Source organism: Hipposideros armiger, unplaced genomic scaffold (assembly GCF_001890085.2).
Source record: "Hipposideros armiger isolate ML-2016 unplaced genomic scaffold, ASM189008v1 scaffold_155, whole genome shotgun sequence".
Taxonomy (NCBI): Eukaryota; Metazoa; Chordata; class Mammalia; order Chiroptera; family Hipposideridae; genus Hipposideros; species Hipposideros armiger.
The window spans coordinates 2,885,303-2,904,705 of NW_017731505.1; the positions used below are offsets into that span (position 1 = coordinate 2,885,303).

The 19,403-nt window shown below is 50.7% G+C and overlaps 1 protein-coding gene and 1 non-coding gene across 7 annotated transcripts in view; both read right to left on the minus strand.

Annotated features, from left to right (window-relative positions):
- The window catches only part of SHROOM2 (shroom family member 2), a 64,221-nt gene that overhangs the window by 36,418 nt on the left and 8,400 nt on the right, over positions 1–19,403 (minus strand). For 5 of the 6 annotated variants that reach the window (XM_019651198.1, XM_019651199.1, XM_019651197.1 and 2 more), the window contains exons 3-4: positions 15,511–17,926; positions 14,123–14,220 (exon numbers count right to left, since the gene is read on the minus strand). In XM_019651198.1, the coding sequence (XP_019506743.1) occupies positions 14,123–14,220; positions 15,511–17,926 (2,514 nt within the window). The remainder of the gene's footprint in view (positions 1–14,122; positions 14,221–15,510; positions 17,927–19,403) is intronic. The other variant, XM_019651200.1, reaches the window with a different exon arrangement.
- On the minus strand, positions 12,211–12,284 carry TRNAI-GAU (transfer RNA isoleucine (anticodon GAU)). Its single transcript has one exon. It is a non-coding gene; the product is annotated as a tRNA-Ile (tRNA).

The window sequence follows — 19,403 nt, forward strand, 5'->3', positions numbered from 1 at the left end:
AAGACATATACGAGTATGGGAGAAGGCTTTGTGAACCTGAAGGAATTAACACAAAGCATTCTGCAAATCATTTTGAAAGGTGAAAAAAACGAAAACAACTCTAGGATCTCCTCAGACACCCAGGGATGTCGAAAAGCCTCCCAGAAATAACCCGATTTCCCAACCCCGCTGCTGGCAGAGCCAGCTTGAAAACACAAGTGTCCAGTGACGAGGGAAAGACGGGCTGATTCTGTAGACACACACGCCAGCTCTGGTTCCCACGGCTTCCCCACCTTGCTCTCCAATCGTAATGCACAGAAGAGGTAAAACTAACTGGTGACAGTCAAGCAAATGCCTTCTGAAGGCCACATAAGGTACTAGCTCCTGGGACCTCCACAATTCAGAGGCGGGCTTTGGGAGAGCAGCCATTCCGTGCGAAACAAGCAGCAGTGAGGGGACACTCACCAGGGTCATCTGTCACCGCAGCAAGGACACAAGCTTCTGCAACGTACACAGCCAACAGCAACACCTATGGTCACTTCTAGTCCTCTTTTCTAAAAATTGCTTTTGTGCGGGTTTTGTTCATTCATCTATGAAGGCAAATAACCCTGCAGCTATTTTTCCTTAAGGGGTGGGCGGGTGTGTGTAAAATGTTTTTGTTTTTGTTTTCCTACGATGCATGACAAAAGCATTAGAAACGGCCCTGTTTCTACCATTCATGAAATACTTTTCTGCATCAGAATCGTAAAAAATATTTATAGAACATGCACCCAAAGATCGTACTTTGCAAGGAACAGAAATATGCCAACCATTCATCAAATTTTATTATGTTTATGGGACACGTTAAAATATGATTGTTCATTCATTCCTTTTATAAATCTTCAGGCAATGGGGAAAACAGCAGGCTGCTTGATTATAAATGCTGCCGGGTAGATTTCTGAAAACCTTCCTTCAAACCCCTTTTCCTTTTCACCTTTCACCTAGTATGCCCACTAAACATGTATTTCAACATGACTCCTACCCATGGGAGGCAGTCACTGCAGACCCACACTGGGTGTGCACACACGTACGCACGCAGCAATTTCCCTGTGAAAAGACATCCTCCCCGCACATGCACAAGAGCACCCGTTAGTAGAGCAAAGGCATTGCCATCATTTAGAAAAATGAATAATAACCTGTTTCTTTTATAAGAATACAAAAAAAAACCAACCACACACACACCCCCACAAACATAAAACCACAAGACATGTCCAGTCAAACCTGTAGAGAAACATCATGCCTCTCAATTGTCACAATCACCCCAAGGAGACCAAAATCCCAGCACCGGAAAACACTCAGAACACTGATTCCTTTCTCCCCACTAACATTTTTCACTGCCATTAGCAGGCTGTGTGGGAATCTACCCATAGAGCATTTTTTCAGGACTAAGCATGCACACCTGATTTCTCTCTCTCTCTCTCTCTTTTTTTTCATGTCAATGTGGCTGACTCACCATTTCCTTTCAATATCCACCTGTGATGCCTCGGTCATGAAAATGCTTATTTCTTACTGCTATGGAGAAAGAGAAGGCAAAGCGAGGAAGCAGAGTCTTCGTGTCATGCCGGGCGTCTTCAGCCACCTCCTTGGATGACCCTTCCGCAGGGAAGGTGGGTCTGCAGACCTCACAGGGAGCCAGCCGCCCGCCCAGCAGGGGCTCCTGTCACCAGAGCACCACAGAGCGTGGTACTGAGGCACTGCCTTCTAGTCCCAACGCGCTTTTCGCCAGCTGCAAAGAGCAAGGCTGCAAAAGCTGTGTGGTTCCACAGGCACACATGCAGCACAGGCATGCGTGCCCGCACACATACGTGCACGCGTGCAGGGCGCGAGCGGAATCTGCACCCTGGTCTGCATGATTTTTCTCTTCAGGCAGAACAATAAGCAAGAACGTCTGCAGATCTCCCCAGATCTCAGCCCTCACTGCGAGCCAACAACCTGCTCTTACCGACAAGAGAACAAAAGAGGCATTTGGAACTACAAACCCCAGCAGACCTCCAAGGCGACAGACAGGCAGGGACCCAGTCCCATCCTGAATGAGATGCCCTAAGAAGGAACACAGGGCTCTTACCGGGCTCGTGGCTTGCTGCCCACAGTGGTGTGTTTCCTTCAGGGACCGGCAGCCCCACTGTGCTGCAGCCCCTGTATCTCGCTGCCTACAGCACAGCCTGGAAGCCGTGCTCAGCACAGCTGGCCTGTCTGTGCCTGCTGCCTCCTGACGGACAAGTTCACGCAGGCTCCGTGACTCAGGAGCCCTTGTAGTTCTTGTTACTTCACTGACAACTCCTGACCTCAGGGGCACGGTCCCCAGGCTTCTACGCTTCAACCCCAAAGGCTCGGGTGTCTTCCTTTTCATAATTTACAAGCGGGAAATACCGAAAAGCCCACCGCACCAATTGTACACAGCTTTATCTATGAATGATGCCAGATAATCATATAAGGTCCATGATACACGGTTCAACTCCACAACCATAAGAAAGTCAGATGGGACGATGAAGTTAAAAAAAACAAAAAAATTCAGTCGCGTATTTTACATCTATCTGTGTTCCTGGGTTTATTACACACTCATTAGGAATGTAATCCACCAAGCAACTGAAGAAGTGTTTGTTTCTGGAAGCCTTGCAGGCTGACCCTGGTTTACCCAATCTCCCTCACTTCACAAAGGTCTGCATTGACAGTCCCTGTGCCCCGCCTCCCCTCCCAGCAGCTGAGCCCCGCAGTGCCTCGCCCCTCCCCCCAGGAAGTGCCCCGCCCACCACTGTCTCCAGGAGAGCCCACACTCTCTCTGTTCAGCCTGCTTCTATCACCTCTTCTACATTCACAGTGATTATTTCCGAGTCTGGTTCCTTTAACCAAATAACACAGGCTACTTTGCAGAATCTCCCAGCAAATAAAATATTACTATTTTAGGAAGAGTGACTTTTTCATTTTTTTTATCCCCTCCCCCCCAAACCTACTTGATCTTAAGGACTGCTGATGCATTCATGTTATATATCCAGGAAGCATTTTTAGAAGTCTGCGAGGAAGGCTGCTATGGATGGATATCCCTTCATCCAGGCATGTGAGTTACTAGCAAGCTTAGGTGGCCTGATTGAGAACAAGAATGAGGATTTCAACCTGTGTCTTGGGATCCAAAACCCACATTTTCCCCACTTTCTCTCTCTCTCTGTCTCTCTCCATATTTATCTATCCATATCTATCTATCTATCATCTATCCATCTATCATCTATCTATCCCCCTCTGTCTCTCTCCCCCGTCTATGTATCTATCACCTATCTACATATATCCATCCATCTTCCTCTGTCTCTCTCCCTCTCCCCTTCTCTCCCTCTCTCTATAGCTATGTACCTATCATCTATCCATCTATCCACCCACCCACCCATCCATCCATCCATCCTGCTGTTTTCTCTCCCTCTCTCCCCTTCTCTCCCTCTCTGCATATCTATCATGTCTATCTACCTATCCATCCATCCATCCATCTATTCATCCATCCATCCATCCATCGTCCTCTCTCTCTCCCTCTCTATATCAATGTATCTATCATCTATCTGTCTGTCTGTCCGTCCGTCCGTCCGTCCGTCTGTCCATCCAGCCATCCATTCTCTCTCTCTCTCTCTCTCTCTCTCTCTCTCTCTATATATATATATATATATATATATATATGTATGTATCTATCATCTACTTATCCATCCATCCATCCGTCCGTCCATCCATCCACCCATCCATCTTCCTGTCTCTCTCCCTCTCTCCCCTTCTCTCCCTCTCACCATATGTATCAACCATCTATGTATCTATCATCTATCCATCTTCCTCTTCCCCTCCTCCCCCTCCCTCAGCACTTCTGTACTTTTGCACACTACGAGATGCTTGAGACTCACTCTGCATATTTCCTGCCTGCCACTGCCCTCAGCCATTCCTGCAAGGGGCCCAGGTTCCTCTCATTGGAGAAGCATATTAAAACCAAGATCTAGGTGTTACTGTGGTCGAGGAATCCATGTTTAAAGGAGACTCTCATTGTGTTGCTGGTAAAGAGAAAGCACTTTTCCAATATTGAGGTTTGTAATCGGGTTTTCGTATATCCATGCTTCCTAGAGTGAGGCATAATTATCAGGGCGTATAAGATGCTCAAATCTTTTCCTAGCTTGTGCTGTTAAGGCTATTAAGACTTTACGTGGTAAATACTTGTAATACATTGCATACAAACCTACGTTTCATTGGCACAATATTTGTGCCTTTGAAAAATTCCACAAATGAGGGAGTGAAACAAAATAAGCATCCTTACATACCAAAAGAACCCCTCCCAGCCTCTCAGGCACCCTTGGGGAAACCAGGAACCTTCCCTAAGTCACTTCACCTGAACTGAATGACATGCCCGGCCCTTAGGGTCTGAGGATGCCCTGCCTACCCCACGCTGTCACCACAAGTCCCAATGTCACAAAGGAGCCAATCTTACAGCATCAAGTACTCTCCTACACGCTCATGCTGGGAACAAGCCACAGCCACCTCCACTGGGATGGGCAATACAAACTCCCAAAGTTATACAACCAAACAAGAGACAAGTAAAATGAAAATGACAAGGAATGGATGTCACATCGCAAGACAATCAGAAAAGAAGCCTCTTTGAAAACGTTCGCACAGACCGCCACTCAGGGCCCCCATTCCCAGCGGAGGGACCACACTCACTGCAGACCATCCCTTACATCCGCTGACCAATTTTAAGGGCCATTCTGTCCAGTTTTACTGGAGCACAGCCGCACCCTCTCCTTGACATGTGTTCTCTATGGCTGCTTGCTCATCACAACAGGAACAAAATGTTCCTCAAAGCCGAACCACTCAATCTGATCCTTTACAAAGTTTGTCAGCCTCTGCGCTCCAGCCGCCTTTCTCAGACTGGAGTAAGGTACAGCCGCATTTGAAATTTAAAACCTTTTTTCTTGTGGATTCCCGGTGTTGACTGAGATTTTTAAACGTTGAGATAAAGTTCACATACATAAGTAGGCCCCTCCACCCCATCCTTGGGGAAAACATCCCAAGACCCCCAGTGGATGCTTGAAACCGTGGATAATACCAAACCCTACAAATACTATGGTTTTTTTCCTACACACACACACCTTTTTTCACTTAAAGAAGCACTTCTCTGTGGCATATCCGAATGGCCAGCATTGCTATTCCTGTGCTTCAGGGCCATTATTGAGTAAAATAGGGGTTCCTTGAACACTTGCACTGTGACCCCACAGTGCTAAGCGACTCACCGGTGGGGAGTGTACATAGCATGAATACACTTGACAAACAGCGCATTCGCATCCTAGGCGGGACAGAGTGGGACCGCATTAGATTTCACCCAGCTATTCAGAACGGTGCACAATTTAAAACTTAGGAATTGTTGGTTTCTGGAATTTTCCATTTACTATTTCCGGATTGCAGCTGACCATGGGTAACTGAAACCATGGATAATGGGAGACTATGGTACTATAAAATTCACCCTCTGCAACTATATGAGTCAGTAGTTCTAGGTATATTCCCAGAGTTCCACAACTATCACCACTATCTAATTAAAACATTCTCGGGGTGGCCAGTTAGCTCAGGTGGTTAGAGCACAGGCTCTTAACACCAAGGTTGCCGGTTCATTTCCCACATGGGCCAGTGAGCTGTGCCCTCCACAACTAGATTGAAACAATGACTTTAAGCTGATAGCACCTGGAAAAACACACTCTTCCCCAATAAAGTTTAAAAAAAAACCAAACATTCTTGTCATCCCACTAGCAGCCATTCCTATCCCCCCATCCCTTAATTCCTGGCAACCACTAATCTACTTTCTTTTCCCTCTGGAATTGCCTATTCTGGATATTATGAACGTTCGGCATCACACAACGTACAGCTTAGTTTTTTTTGCTATATTGTTAAATGTGTCTAAATATGTATTTTTTACTTTTGTTATTTTGATAGTTCTTAGGCTATAAAGCACAAAACAAGTTTGCAAGTTACATGAGCGGAAAGCTATCAAGTCAATGTTAGTTTAATGAGCGGGTGACGTGGCTTTGCTGAGAATGAAATGTGACTCTCGTGGTCCCAGACACAGAAGTGCTGCTTCTTTGGGGCTCAGCTACCACGGTGTCCCAGATGCCACAAAAGGGCTTGTCTTTTGGCTGAGGGGACACAGAGCTCAGTTGGCACCACACCCAGATGACTTATCCCTTGTGTGAAGGGAGGTTACAAGTGAGAACTAGACTTATTCTTACCTCCCAACTGGGACAATTACCTTATTACCACTGACCATGAGACACCCCCACACACACAAGGTGTGGTCATGCACACCATCCAGAATAGCCTGATAAGAACTTTAAGACTGGCATGGAAACAAAGACACAGAAAAATTAAACTTGCAAGGAGAACATGAGTGTTCCCAAGCATATGCTCCAAGCGCTATGTTTGGGAAACCCTGAAGAAGATGGACTTTTCTGTCATCTGTCACTACCCATGCTACTGTCATCCTCCCTCACCCATCTCCCTTTCCGCTGAATCCGGGTGGTGAGCTCTGGAGCCGAGGAAAGAGGGCTGCTTGGGGGCATAAAACACGCTCCTGGCTCTGCCATCTCCTGTATGAATATGGGGGGTTTGTGCAGGTTTTATACACACTTACAAACATTTGGATGCACTTCAGATTGGTTAAGAGAAAGGGGCAGGGTGGCTGGGCGGCTCAGTTGGTTAGAGCACGTGCTCTTAGCGACAAGGTTGCCGGTTCAACTCCCGCATGGGTTGGTGGGCTGCACCCCCTCCCCACAACTAGATGGAAAACAGCGACTGGACTTGAAGCTGAGCTAAACCCTCCACAACTAAGATTAAAGGACAACAACTTGACTTGGAGCTGATGGGGCCTGGAAAAAAACACACTGTTCCCCCCAAAAACACACTGTTCCCCAATAAAGTTTAAAAAAGAAAAAAAAAGATGTGTGACTTCACTCACTAAAGGCAGGAAAGCCAATTCAGCAGGGATTAAGTAGGGTGCCACACTAGGTCCCATTAGAAGGGACAGGGATCGCAGACCTGATACTTTACCCCTTGGTTCTTGAAGAGCCTGCAAGAATTGAAAAGTGGTGAAGGTTATCTCAAAAGCAGAGATGGCTTTCCTGATGCCGGGGCCAGTGTGAATAGCATTACTGTAAGGAACGTTCCAATCCATATGGCCATATGGGTGCTGCCCACGCCATCTCAGCCCTAAAACACGGCATTGAGGACGGAAGCATGTCTGGAAGACTCGGGAGATGATAGGTGCTGGTGTGCTCAGATGGATTTCCGGAGAAAGGCAGAAACACGAAGAGTACCTCTGTGTGCAAACACACCCAAGGTCAACCAACAAGGATTCGCGCTTTGCACAGAGCAGTGAACTGAGGAGAAATGGGACAAGATGAAACAGGGCAGGCTGGTTATCACATCGGAACAAGCTGTGGGGGTCTCTTCCCTCCAAGAAGAGAGCACCATGGACTCCTGCCTCGTTACTGAGCTGACAAGGGAGCTCTGGGGCGGTCATCCAGGGCGGGCACTGGGGACAAATGCGCAGGTCTCTGCAGAACTGTGGGTTCTCCTGGGAGCGCAATGACTGTCACATGACTGCAGCCATTTTTCCTACATGTGTCAGAGCTGCTTCCAGCCACACTGTTCGCAGAGCACTGCTTCCCTATCATCTAGAAGGCAGACACCAGGGTTCAGTCTTTGCCCCGTTTCCTCCCTCTTCCCGTCAGCTTCAGCGTCTCCCGCTGTGAATACTTCCTGCCCTCCTTTGGCTGGCTTTCCTCCTCCATGCCCATCTCCCCAGCCCCAAACCCTGTAACCATCAAACTACTGCCTTCAAATGCTTCCTTCCAACGAAAGTGAAGTCGCAAGACCAAACCAGTAAGACAACCAACCTGCAGCTGCCTGCCCTGACTCTGCGTTTTCCTAAAGCCACGTGGGTATTAATACCAGGAAAGAATGTAGTTACCAATGAAGATACAAAAACAAACCACCATGCCCCAGTTTTTCCCACAATTGCTGTTTCGAAATCGTTTCTCGTCTCTGGGGTATGTCCGCAAGGACTCCACGCACAAAGACAACTGCCATGGAAGAAAACTGCCAACCTTAAGTTTTCCTTGTGATTCCAGCTTCGTTATTACCAGCAGAGCAGCTCAGAATGGAAAGCAGCAGTTGCCCCCTCAGCTAATTTCAGGTCAGGAAACGTAAATGTCTTCCCTAAAGTGACAAATGACAAGGGAGCTTGGATGGCAAATCTTACTTACTCTGAAATCTACTCATAAATGAAAAACCAATCTTGGGGCGGCCAGTTAGCTTAGTTGGTTAGAGCACAGTGCTCAGAACACCAAGGTTGCCGGTTCAATCCCTGCATGGGCCACTGAGCTGTGCCCTCCACAACTAGATTGAAACAACTACTTGAGTTGGAGCTGATGGGTCCTGGAAAAACACACTGTTCCCCAATTAAAAAAAAAAAAGTCTTCACGTTAACCTCTGTCCACCAAGTCACCTTTCAGGGAAAACACACAGGAGGGTGGGTTTAGCTTGCTTATGAATTTAACATTCAAGCACATTTTTCCCTAATGAGCTGGATTTCATACAGATTCCAATTGATGGCTGTTATTGGGATTTAGGATATATCTCCATTCTCCCATGTGTCCCAACAGGATGCAAGCCTGCAGGTCAATGCCAGCCTACTGGCAGTAGATCCTAAGGGGGGTGGGGGGGAGGGGAGTGGCAGCGCGTAAGTGGCTGCAAGGAGCAGAGAAGAAGGAACCTGCCAGCACCCACAGCCGCCCACAGCCACCCCCACATCTCCTTCCAGCGTCCGTCTCTAAAGCCTCCCAGAACACAATCCTCACCGAAGACTCTCAGAGTGGAGAAGCAATCGTCAAACGTGGTACCACTTTGCTTTCGTATAAGGCTTAAAATGCATTACTGGAAAACAGGTCCATGCTACCAAATTTACTCTGAGAAGTTTATGTCTTGATCCTAAATATGCCAGAACAGAAAGACAAGCCCATTTCACTGACTGTCGTGTACACTAAACTCTTAAAGGGAATGTCAGCGCCCCAAATGTGCCAACATGGAGTCATTATTACTAACCGGATTAAGAAAGGCTGACTTAAGGGATGTTAGGCTGGTACCCATCCATTCATTTACCAATTCATCCTTCCACCCACCATCCACCCATCGGTCCATCCATCCATCCAATCCATCCTTTCACCTACCCACCCATCCTTCCATCCACCTACCATCCACCCATTTGTCCATTCAATCCACCCAACAACTAGTCTACCTAACAACTAGTCTGTCCATCCATCCATCCACCAATCCATCCTTCCACCAATCCATCCTTCCACCCACCCATGCACCCACCATTCACCCATCTGTCCATTCATCCACCCAACATCTGGTCCATCCATCCATCCATCCATCCATCCACCAATCCATCCTTCCACCCACCCATCCTTCCATCCATGCACCCACCATCCACCCATCCGTCCATCCATCCACCTGACAACCAGTCCATCCATCTGTCCATCACTATGCTTACACAGGGTCCCCTTCCCAGCTGAGCAGGACCACCAGCTGCCATTTGCCAGGCAGGTGTCCTGAGGAAGGTTCCTTGCATCCCAAGGATGGCCTTATAAGCATCAAGGCCCTGAGGGAGAGATAAGCTCGGCTTTTTCAAGGGACAGAAAGGTGACAATGAGTCCCGAACCTGGGGATGGGAAGGGAGAGTAACAAGCACACACAGGGAAGAGAGGGCATGCAGGGCCTTGCGGGTCAGAGTAAGGACTCTGCATCTTATCCCAGGTGCAAGGGGAAGCCATCGAATGGTTTGGGGAGGGAACAAGTGTACTCTGATGTACCTTCCAAGGCCAGCTCAGCTGCTAGAGGAAGAAAAGAGTGTGGGAGGTCAGGCATGGAAGCAGGGAAGAGGCAAGCACCATGGTCCAGGCTGGAGATGACGAAAGCCTGGATGGAGACGGGGAAAAGAATCCGGGAATGTGGAGGCATAGCTCCTGGAATACCAGTTCAGGTGGGTGAGAGAGGGGTTCTGGCTCGTGCGGCAAGGTGAGCAGAGGGGTTGGGGTTCAGATCAGGGCCCCAGCAAGAAGGGTGCTGGAGGAGCAAAAGGAGCATGGGAGTTGTAGGTCCTCTGTTCAGTCCGAGGCGCTACCAGGCGTCCAGGTGGGGGACCAGCAGGCAGCGAGGGGGCAGCTCCAAGAGAAACCGCAAAGGGCCATGTGAGCACCGGTCACCCTCCTCCCTGCACCGCCCATCTGCAGAAAATGCCACAGTTCATTGTGCAGCGGGCGTCCACTCGGAAGGTCAACACCTAAGTGTGGAAACACTGATCCGGGGGTGTGCACAGCCGTGAGGCTCCAGGTGCATGCAGCCCAAGAGCCCTCCAGGCTGCATGCATGGTGGGCAGTTCCCCTCTTCCCTTTATTTAAAAAACTGGCTGGGCCGGCCGAGTGTCACGATGGTTAAGAGCTGGCTTGGGATGCCAGAGGGCCGCGGTTCGGATCCCACATATGAGGGCCAGTGACACTGCCCTCTACAGCTAAGATGCTGAACAACAGCTCAACCTGGANCCCACATATGAGGGCCAGTGACACTGCCCTCTACAGCTAAGATGCTGAACAACAGCTCAACCTGGAGCTGGGCTGCCGTGAGTTGCTGGCGACGGCGTAGGCTGCAGTCCCTGTGGCAGTGGGTTGCCATGGGCTACCGTGTATAGCCAGCAGCCAGTTTGAGCGGCCAGCAGCCGCTGTGAGCGGCCGTCCAGAAGCCAGCGACTGATCTGCCTCGCCCGGGAAGAGCGCAATGATGGTGCCAAGTTGGGCCAGTGCAGCAACGTCCTCCACAACTAGACTGAAGAACAAAAGGACAGCAACTTGTCTGTTCCCCTTCCCCCAATTCCCCAATAAAAGTCTTAAAAAAAACAAAAAAAAAAACCTGGCATATCAGGTGTGACCTCATCCGCTCAAGGATGGACTGACACTTCCCGAGAAAGCTGACGCAGCAGACAGGATTGGTAGTAAAAGGTTTAAGGGGCAGGCAGGGACATTTCTCCCAGAGTTATGGACTAGTTGTGGTCCATTCACCCCCCCCAAGCCCCACCCCCTGCCTGAATTCGTATGTTGAAGCCCTGAACCGCACAACTTCAGAATGTGGCTGGGTGTGAAGATGGGGTCTCTGAAAAGGTGACTAAGGTAGAGTGAGGTCATCAGGATGGGCCCTAACCCCACATGACTGGTGTCTTTATAAGAAAAGGCGATCAGGACACAGACAGACACAGCAAGACCAGGTGAGGACACGGGCAAGCAGCTCTCTGTAAGTCACAAAGACAGGTCCTAGGGGGAACCTAACCTGGCCCCAGCTTGATCTTGAACTTCTGGCCTCCAGAGCTGTGCGAAAGTAAATCCCTGTTGTCAATGGCTCCCATTCTGTGCTATTTTGTGATGGCAGCCTGCACGAAATGCTACACCCAGCCATCGGGGTACCCCAAGTCAGTGGGGGCAGAACGCATTTGCAGGGGCAGACTCCTGTTGGTCATAAAGCTCGGAGATCTTGGTGCAAACCCCCTGAAAACAGTGAGAGCTGGTGAATTCAGTCAGGTGTAAATGGTAAGGTGGGCTGCTCGTGACAGGAAAAGCTGGAGGTAAGCAAACGCTGGGGGATTTGTTCCCTCGAGTTTGGACTCAATTTAGCTTAACCACCACATGTCTTCCAGACAACCCAACCAGAAGTCACCTCACCCTCTTTCCTCCAAGTTTCTGAAGAGCCACTACCTTTTTCCAAAAATTATAATCACGTGTCACTACTTCTGTGGTAAGTATTGGTGTCTCTGCTCCCCTCCTGCACTGTGAGGTCCGCTGGGGTTAGATCCTTTGTCCTACTTGTCTTTATAGGGAACACAGTAAGTATCCTGAACTCCACAAAAGTGTTCTCAGTTTGCATAGATAATAATTCTTATCTTTCTGTCATCACAACAAAAAACATTGCTCATTATCATGCACTATCAGAATTTTACATTCTCTGTACAGATGTGTTTACAGTACGTTAATATGTAGCTTTTTAAAAAAATTTTATTGGGGAACAGCCACGGTCATTGGTTACACATTGCTTTCATGCTACAATGGCATAGTTGACTTTTTTTAGGGAGGGCCCAGCTCACAGTGGCCCATGCAGGGATCGAACCAGCAACTTTGGTGTTATCAGCACCACGCTCTAACCAACTGAGCTAACAGGTCACCCCGTTTGCATTACTTTAAACTCATGCAAAACATTGGGCATCTTTAAATCTCTGCATTACAGATTTTGTTTTGGTGAGCAAAAGACAGTCCCTTGCTGAATTTCCAGTTCTTGTATTCTCAGATTTAATATTTCAAGTGCACTCTTGGCGAGACTTGGGGAAAATAAATAGTTCTGAGAAAAAAAGTTGAAAACGACTTTCCCACATTCTTGTTCTAGAATTTCATTGAGGCTTGCCACTCTTTAAAAGCACGCACAATTCCGAAAATTGCTGGGTCCGTAGCTCAAAAGCAGAAAGCTTCTGGGACTAATTTCTTAAGCGTGGTTACGCAGTCTGCGAGAAGCCATGGCCGTGATAAACAAGGGCTACGGTCCATCCCCTTCCCCCTGACCCCTTACCTATAAGAGAGCCCTTTACACACACACACACACACACACACACACACACACACACACACACTATGTACGCCATAGCTGTTCAACAGGACGAGTCACAGCAGAGGAGCTAAACTCCAAGCAGCACTTGAACCGTCTGTGGTTTCAATCACACGCCAGTGGCTTGGGTGCAGGAGTAAAGCCAGAGCCCAAGTGTGCAGGGTGCAGTGCAGCACAGAGCCATCAGGGGGCGCCCTTGTACCGCAGCTGGGCCTGGAAACGGGCTTTGAAAAGATTCCAGCAGGCATTTGGCACATGACTAGCTCGGAAGCCACAGTCATAAAGCTGCAATTGTGCTCCCCACTCGGCTCAGCTCTGTAGCTGTATTATTCCTCGGCCATTCTTTTTGACCCAGGGGCCCTTGGTTTTAGCCTGGCAGACTGCTAAGTAACCAACTTCCTCCACAAGCATGCACGAAATGGCACTGTGGTCCCTAGAGCCACGGAAACATCTCCCACTCTCATGTAAGACCAACAGCACTCCGTGTAAAGCCATATGAAAGAAAACGCCATCACGTAAGGCTCTCAAAAGCAAAATGCTTACAGGAGTTATTTCTGCAACAGATTCTTGACTTTTGAGGTTCGTGTTTAATTGGAATACCGTACCCATCACCGCAGATTGTCAAGGCAACAGAAAACTCGGCACGCAGTGACCCTATGGTCCCCATGGGTTCCCATTCCTCCATCAGCCCTTTATTTCTCCTCCTACCATCCTCAGATGCCAAGCGCAAGATGGCACTAGGTACTTAAGTGAAAATCCGTCCTTGCTACAATGAAACACCTACCTACACTTTGCAACACTTTAGAATGGGAGCACACACAGTCATTCACCACTGCCATCCACCCTTCTTTCTTATGCTCCGATCCTCATTTGGGGAGCCCATGGATGAGATTTCTATTTTTTGAAGCTCCAAATTAACCCATTGAATACACCCAATTTAGAGAGGCTCGCTCTATTCCTTTCTGAGTGACTGTCCTTCCAGTCAACTCCGATTTCGAGACGGCGCACCAGCAACCCAGCTGCATGTGCGGTTGTGAAAGCTCCCTTCAGTCAGCATGCCGGACAAAGCATTGCATTCAAGCCCGGATCACAAGGCTTTTCCTGTCAACATAAAGAACCTTACTGTACAGAAAGCACAGCAGCCATTTTAAGAACCAAAAATGCCACGATGGCATTACAAGGCATCACCGCCCTTGGGCCGCCTCTCCCAGCAGCGTGCATGGCCGCAGCTCTGGTCAAGACACCATGGGGCACCTGGGGACACTGGAAATTGTGGCCGGTTAGCAGCCACTTCAGGGCTGGCCAAAACCAGACGCCCAGCCATGTTAACCAAGCATTCCCCCGCCATGAAGAAGCCCGCCCCCAAGAAATCTCAGTAACCCCAAATTCCAAGTTCACCTACCTCGGGGTGGGACGTCCCTCCTTGGCCCGGAGTATGGAGGGAAGTTCTCTGTGCTCACCAGGGTCCTCTGATTGTCGCCGGGATTCGATGGGAGCTTCCTGCCAAAAGCAGCACAGGGAGACACCGAGTCATCAAGCTGCCTCCTTCAAGACATCTATCATTACGAACCCCCTCATTATGGGTTCGCCCTGCAAGCCTGGACCACAAAAGCACTGATGAAGCCTGCTGTCTGGTACCGACGACCCTCGGCTACAAGGCCGGAGAGCTCAGCTCTCCCAACCGTTGTGCCAAAACACCTCAACTGCACCCTGCGTCCCCTTCACTTCTGGGCAGGAAGCACAAATTCTACCTGAGGTCTGTAAAAGCGTGGGACACAACTGGCCAAAAAAACCCCAAATCAAATCAAACCCAGCTGCTTACGACTCACTGTGGCGAAGCATGGAGGAGCCCCAGGACTTGTCAGAGTCTGGGATTCTTGTCAACTGACTGAGTGCGCATGGAATTCTCAGAGGTCACACTGCACAGGGCACCGCCAGGGCAGAAACAAACGCCCACAGCGTCCACAGGGCTTTCAGCACTAGGACGCCACAGGCAGACGGGGGATCTCCCTTCGCACGCACACATGGAATACTGTGCAATAAATCCACGCCTGGCTCTTTCTGAAAGAAACTGCCTCTGGTGCTGTAGGGAACCTTTCCTTTGACATGCAGAAATGCAGATTTAAGAGACAGAAAAAGCAGACTGAGAGGGAGAAAGACTGTCGACTTGGAAATATGGATACAGAGACGTAGCTTACTACAAAGGCTTCACGTCACCCGTGACCATCAAAACTCTTACCTTAAAAACAAGTGCAATAGTGTAATGCATTGCTTTTTAATAATTTGCCCCTGAGCAATCTTGAAAAATATTTGCCAAAAACAAAAAATACTAAAAATATTAAATGACATCAATATTGCAAAAGTAGCTATATCATATGTTGTCTTAACCCTTTACACAAAAAGCACCCCTTTTCATTTCAAAGGAGAGCTTACCATTTTCTACCGTTTCCCCCAAGTTCTTTGCTTGGTAGGTATTCAGGCAGGGAAAAGCTAAAGGGCTGGGGGGAGGTGTGAGAGAAGGAAGACAGCTGAGGCAAGAGATGGCGACAGTGGGGCTGGGAACTCACAGTGTAGGTGACGATGCAACACTTACAATTGTAGACATATCAATTTTTGTCACCAGGTCCCTTTCACACAAGTGGATGCTAGAGGAGCTGGTGCACATAAATCCTTCAACGACTAGACACAAGTCACGCTGACATGGAGCCATTACACACTGGGGGTGTCCTCTACGTGTCCTAAGGCAGTGGTCAGGGGTGGCTGTGCCCTCGCTCCGTGCACAGAGCTTACCTGTTTGTAGAGGTCTGTGGATGGTGACGACCGGGACCTCTCATGAACGTACTGCGGCCTCTCATGCTGGTCCAGGCCCACATCCAGGATATCGTCAGCCGAGTGATACCTCCCAGAGCCCCTGGCTTCCGAGGCTTTCCTCTGCTTCCTCCAAGAGGCTTGATATTCTGCAAAGGTCCCAAGCCTGTGCAATGGTTCGGACTTCCCTGCCTTTCCTGCTTTCCTGGGACCACCAGCGTTTTCTCCAAAAGAGGTGGTGCGGGTCCTCTCCTGGAACCAAGGCTCAGTCCCGTCGCCCCCGTGGCCCGCAGTCCGTGCCGTCTCCAGCTTCTCCTTTGGGACTCCAGGGAGCGCTTGCCGAGGCCTGGGCCTCTGGGAGACAGGCCTACTGGTTTCTTCAAAAAACTTCCACCTGTCAGCAAATGTCCCCACGGTCTCCTCGGGGTGTGGGCGGGAGCGGTGACTCCCTGAGAGCCCAACCTCGTTCATCTTCTCCGGTTCAGAGTACGACTTCAGTTTCTGCTCCGCCGTGAAACGTTTCCGGCCCCCGATGCGGATAACATGTGACACGCCACCTCCGGACGAGGGCAGCCTGGCCGGGCCCGCCTCCCAAAAGCGGGAGGTAGCGTCAGGGTCTTCACGGCGGTCCCCGGCCCTGGGTTCTGCTGACCCTGTATAACAGTCAGCGGGGCTGGGGTCCAAGTCACGACGCTTAAACGACGTGGCCCTCAGGACGCGGGCTTGGGCCTCCTTCAGGTGGTCCTTATAGGTGCCTGGGAAAGCAGTTTCTGGGGCAGCCCCCACCAGGGCTGCCCTCCAGCTGCCAGCCTCTCCCTCCGGCTCATCGGGTCCAGCCAGTGTCACCGTGCTTTTGCTTTTCTGCAGCTTGGCTCGCCGCAGCTGGATCTCATTCCTCAGGGTGGTGGCGAACCGGTCACTCCTCCGTGTGGGTTTTCCCACCTGGGCATCGAAGGGTGGTGGCCTCTCTGCGCTGCCCTCCTGGCCGTCCGCGGGCCGGCACTTCCCTTCCTGGGTCAGCGAGTGCAACATGGGCGTCTTGAGAGCAGAGATCTTGCTGCTGTCTCCATCGGCCCACTTGAAGACATCAGCAACTTTCTTCACACTGGTCCTGTCACCATGGCTCGCTCTCTGCGGCTCCTCGATTCCCGGGGAGCGGCCCCCGGCTCCTCTGTCCCCTGTGCTACCCCTCTCCCCATCCTGGGCGTACAGGGCCTCCTCATGCTGACGGAGGTGGCAGTGGGTTTTCTGGCCTGCTGAGAGTGTGGCAGGACACTCGTGGGCACCCAGAGGCGTGTCACAATGCCAGTCGTCCTCATGGAGCTGGGCCGTCTGTGCACTCCCCTGAAGACCCTGCCTTGTGGTCACACAGTAGTAGTGGCTCTGCCCACCGCTGTCCCCCTTCTGGTCAGCAGCACTGGGCCACCTGGCCTGAGGAGGGCCGTCGTCCTGGAAGCGGGGGGCGGGACGCTCCGGCCGGCCCACAGCCCCTTGCGGCTGCTCCCTGGGCAACGGAGCAGCCCTAGGGCCCTCATGGAAGAAGGGACTCTCGTCACTGCACTGGCGCAGGTGCCGGCACCCGTAGGAAGATGGCAGGAAACGTACGTCTGTGCTGGACAGAGAGGCCTGGAGTCGGCTGGGGGCCCCGGGGTGGACCCACCCACAATCCAAGTGGACATCCGCTGCACAGCCAGAGCTCCCGGGCCTCCTATCGCTGGGGCGCACCAGCCTCCGCGGCTGGTCGGTGGGTTCTGGCCTCCAGTCGACACGGGGCTGAGCCCGGGTCAGGCCCGGAAAGTGCTGTGTGGTGGCCACCTCTGAGAATGGAGGGCCCTGGGCCTTCTCGTGACTCTTGGTGGCAGCGAAGCTATCACTTCGGAGAGGGGGAGGGGGTGGGGGAGGGGAAGAAGGTGCTTTTTTCTTGTCGGGAACATACCAGACAGGCCCAAAATTGGACCTCCCAGAAGTGGCGGCCAGCTTGGGCTCAGGCCCGTCCTCCGGCCTGGGGCTTCTGCTGCTGTCACAGGGGACCCGGGGTGGGAAATACCCGAACCTGTCCTCCAGGCCCTGGGGGTCCTGCCGGTTGCCGCCTGGCCGGGAGGCCTCCCACAGGCCCACTTTGTAGAGGATGTTCTCCGTGGACGAGGCGTCGGCCTTGGGCAAGGTGTGGTCAGGCGTGCTGGAGCTGGTGGAAAACGAGCCATATGCTGAGTCCCGCTTGTTTGGGCCGCCCAGGTGGTCAATGCTGCTATTGGACTTGGCGGCCGAGAGGCGTCCGGATGGGTAGGGCTGGGAGGGGTGGTCCAGGCTGTCCACGCTGCCCAGAGAGCTGAAGTGGTCAGAGGTGCGCTGCAGATTCGTCTGCTCCCACACGCCCGACAGGTCCTGGGAGGAGGAGCTAGCAAAGAGAAGAACCATAGAGACACCTTACTTTAGAACCGAGTCGCACACCTCAACGAGAGCCAAACCACAGCTCTGGGAACACAGCTGGCCCTAAGCAGGACATCACAATGCCGGGCGCTAATAACTCTTCCCGGGATGGGGTCACAGGACCTCAAAGGTGACCTTAACACATGTAGGTTTGAGCAATTCAAACCGCGACTGAGTCTTACAGATGCCTTCCAATGCGAGCGAGCCATCTCTCGCCTCACGCCCCCAGGCTGGACCAAGACCGCAGTGGTCACCGGCAGGCGATGCCCACGTCAATACTACCATCAACCACCAATTAAGTGGGGTGCCTGGCAAACTGAAGCCCAAGAGCTCAAAACGGTTTTCAGATTTTTTGAATGGCGGGGGCAGTGTAGGTTCTGAAGACAACTATTTCGTGACCCATGAAAATGATACGAAATTCACGTTCCAGTGTTCATCAATCAAGCTTGATGGAAACACAGTTACAGCCAATTGTGTACGCAGAGTTGATGGCTGCTTTCGAGCGAGAGGTGAGCAGCCCTCACAGACCCTGGCCGCAGAGCTCAAACTGTTTCCTCCGTGGCCCTTTACAGAGCACACTGTGGAACCCTGGTTTAGGGCATGAAGTGATTTTTTAATCCCGGTTATGACCCCAAAAGAAGCAATCCAATGAGAACAATTTTCAAATTAAAAGGGAAAGTTCAGGGACAACTTTCTTTTTCCACCCCCGAGTACTAAAGGAATAACACCTCCACTGTCAGCTCGCAGTCAATGGCATGTCTCCTAGATAACCCAAGTGACAAGCTTTATGAGAGCTGCCGTGTTGGGGTGCTTGACTGAACCTTGCAGAGTTCACTGGAGCTGCACCTGAATGCCAAAAATACAGGTTCCTAACTGGGATCGGGGTCCAAGAGAAGGAAACCAAAAATCACGTTTATTACAACAAGCTGGGTGCTATATGATTAATTCAGAAATTCATTCTTCTGTGATGTAATGACGCTGTATATATGTGAGGCTGACAGCTCTCCATGGTGAGACTATGTACCCAGCCATGTCACATGTTTTTATTAAACCTCAACAGAGCTGAAACAGTCATTCTTCAAGTTAAAACCCCAAAAAACAAAAAACAGTGGCTCCTTTATGTGTGGGGAGAACCAGGGTGAGCAAGAAAACTGTGTGCCCAGGAAAAGGACACAGGAGAGAGAGGTGGCTAAGTCATCTGCAGGAGGGAGGTAACGGTTTGGGTTGTACGCGCTTCCCTGGGAGGACAGGCCAGGTACCATTCTCAGAAATGGAGCGCGTTCCTCTCCACCCTCTCACCAACACTCCTGGGGTGATCTTTTCCATGAGGTTCTAAGTCCAAGCAGATAGAAATAACGCTTAAGCACGGTTGCCTCACAGATGTGCGCAGCATACCTGTTTCTTGAGTCGAGAAACCACTGTATGGACTGAAGGGGGATCCTATT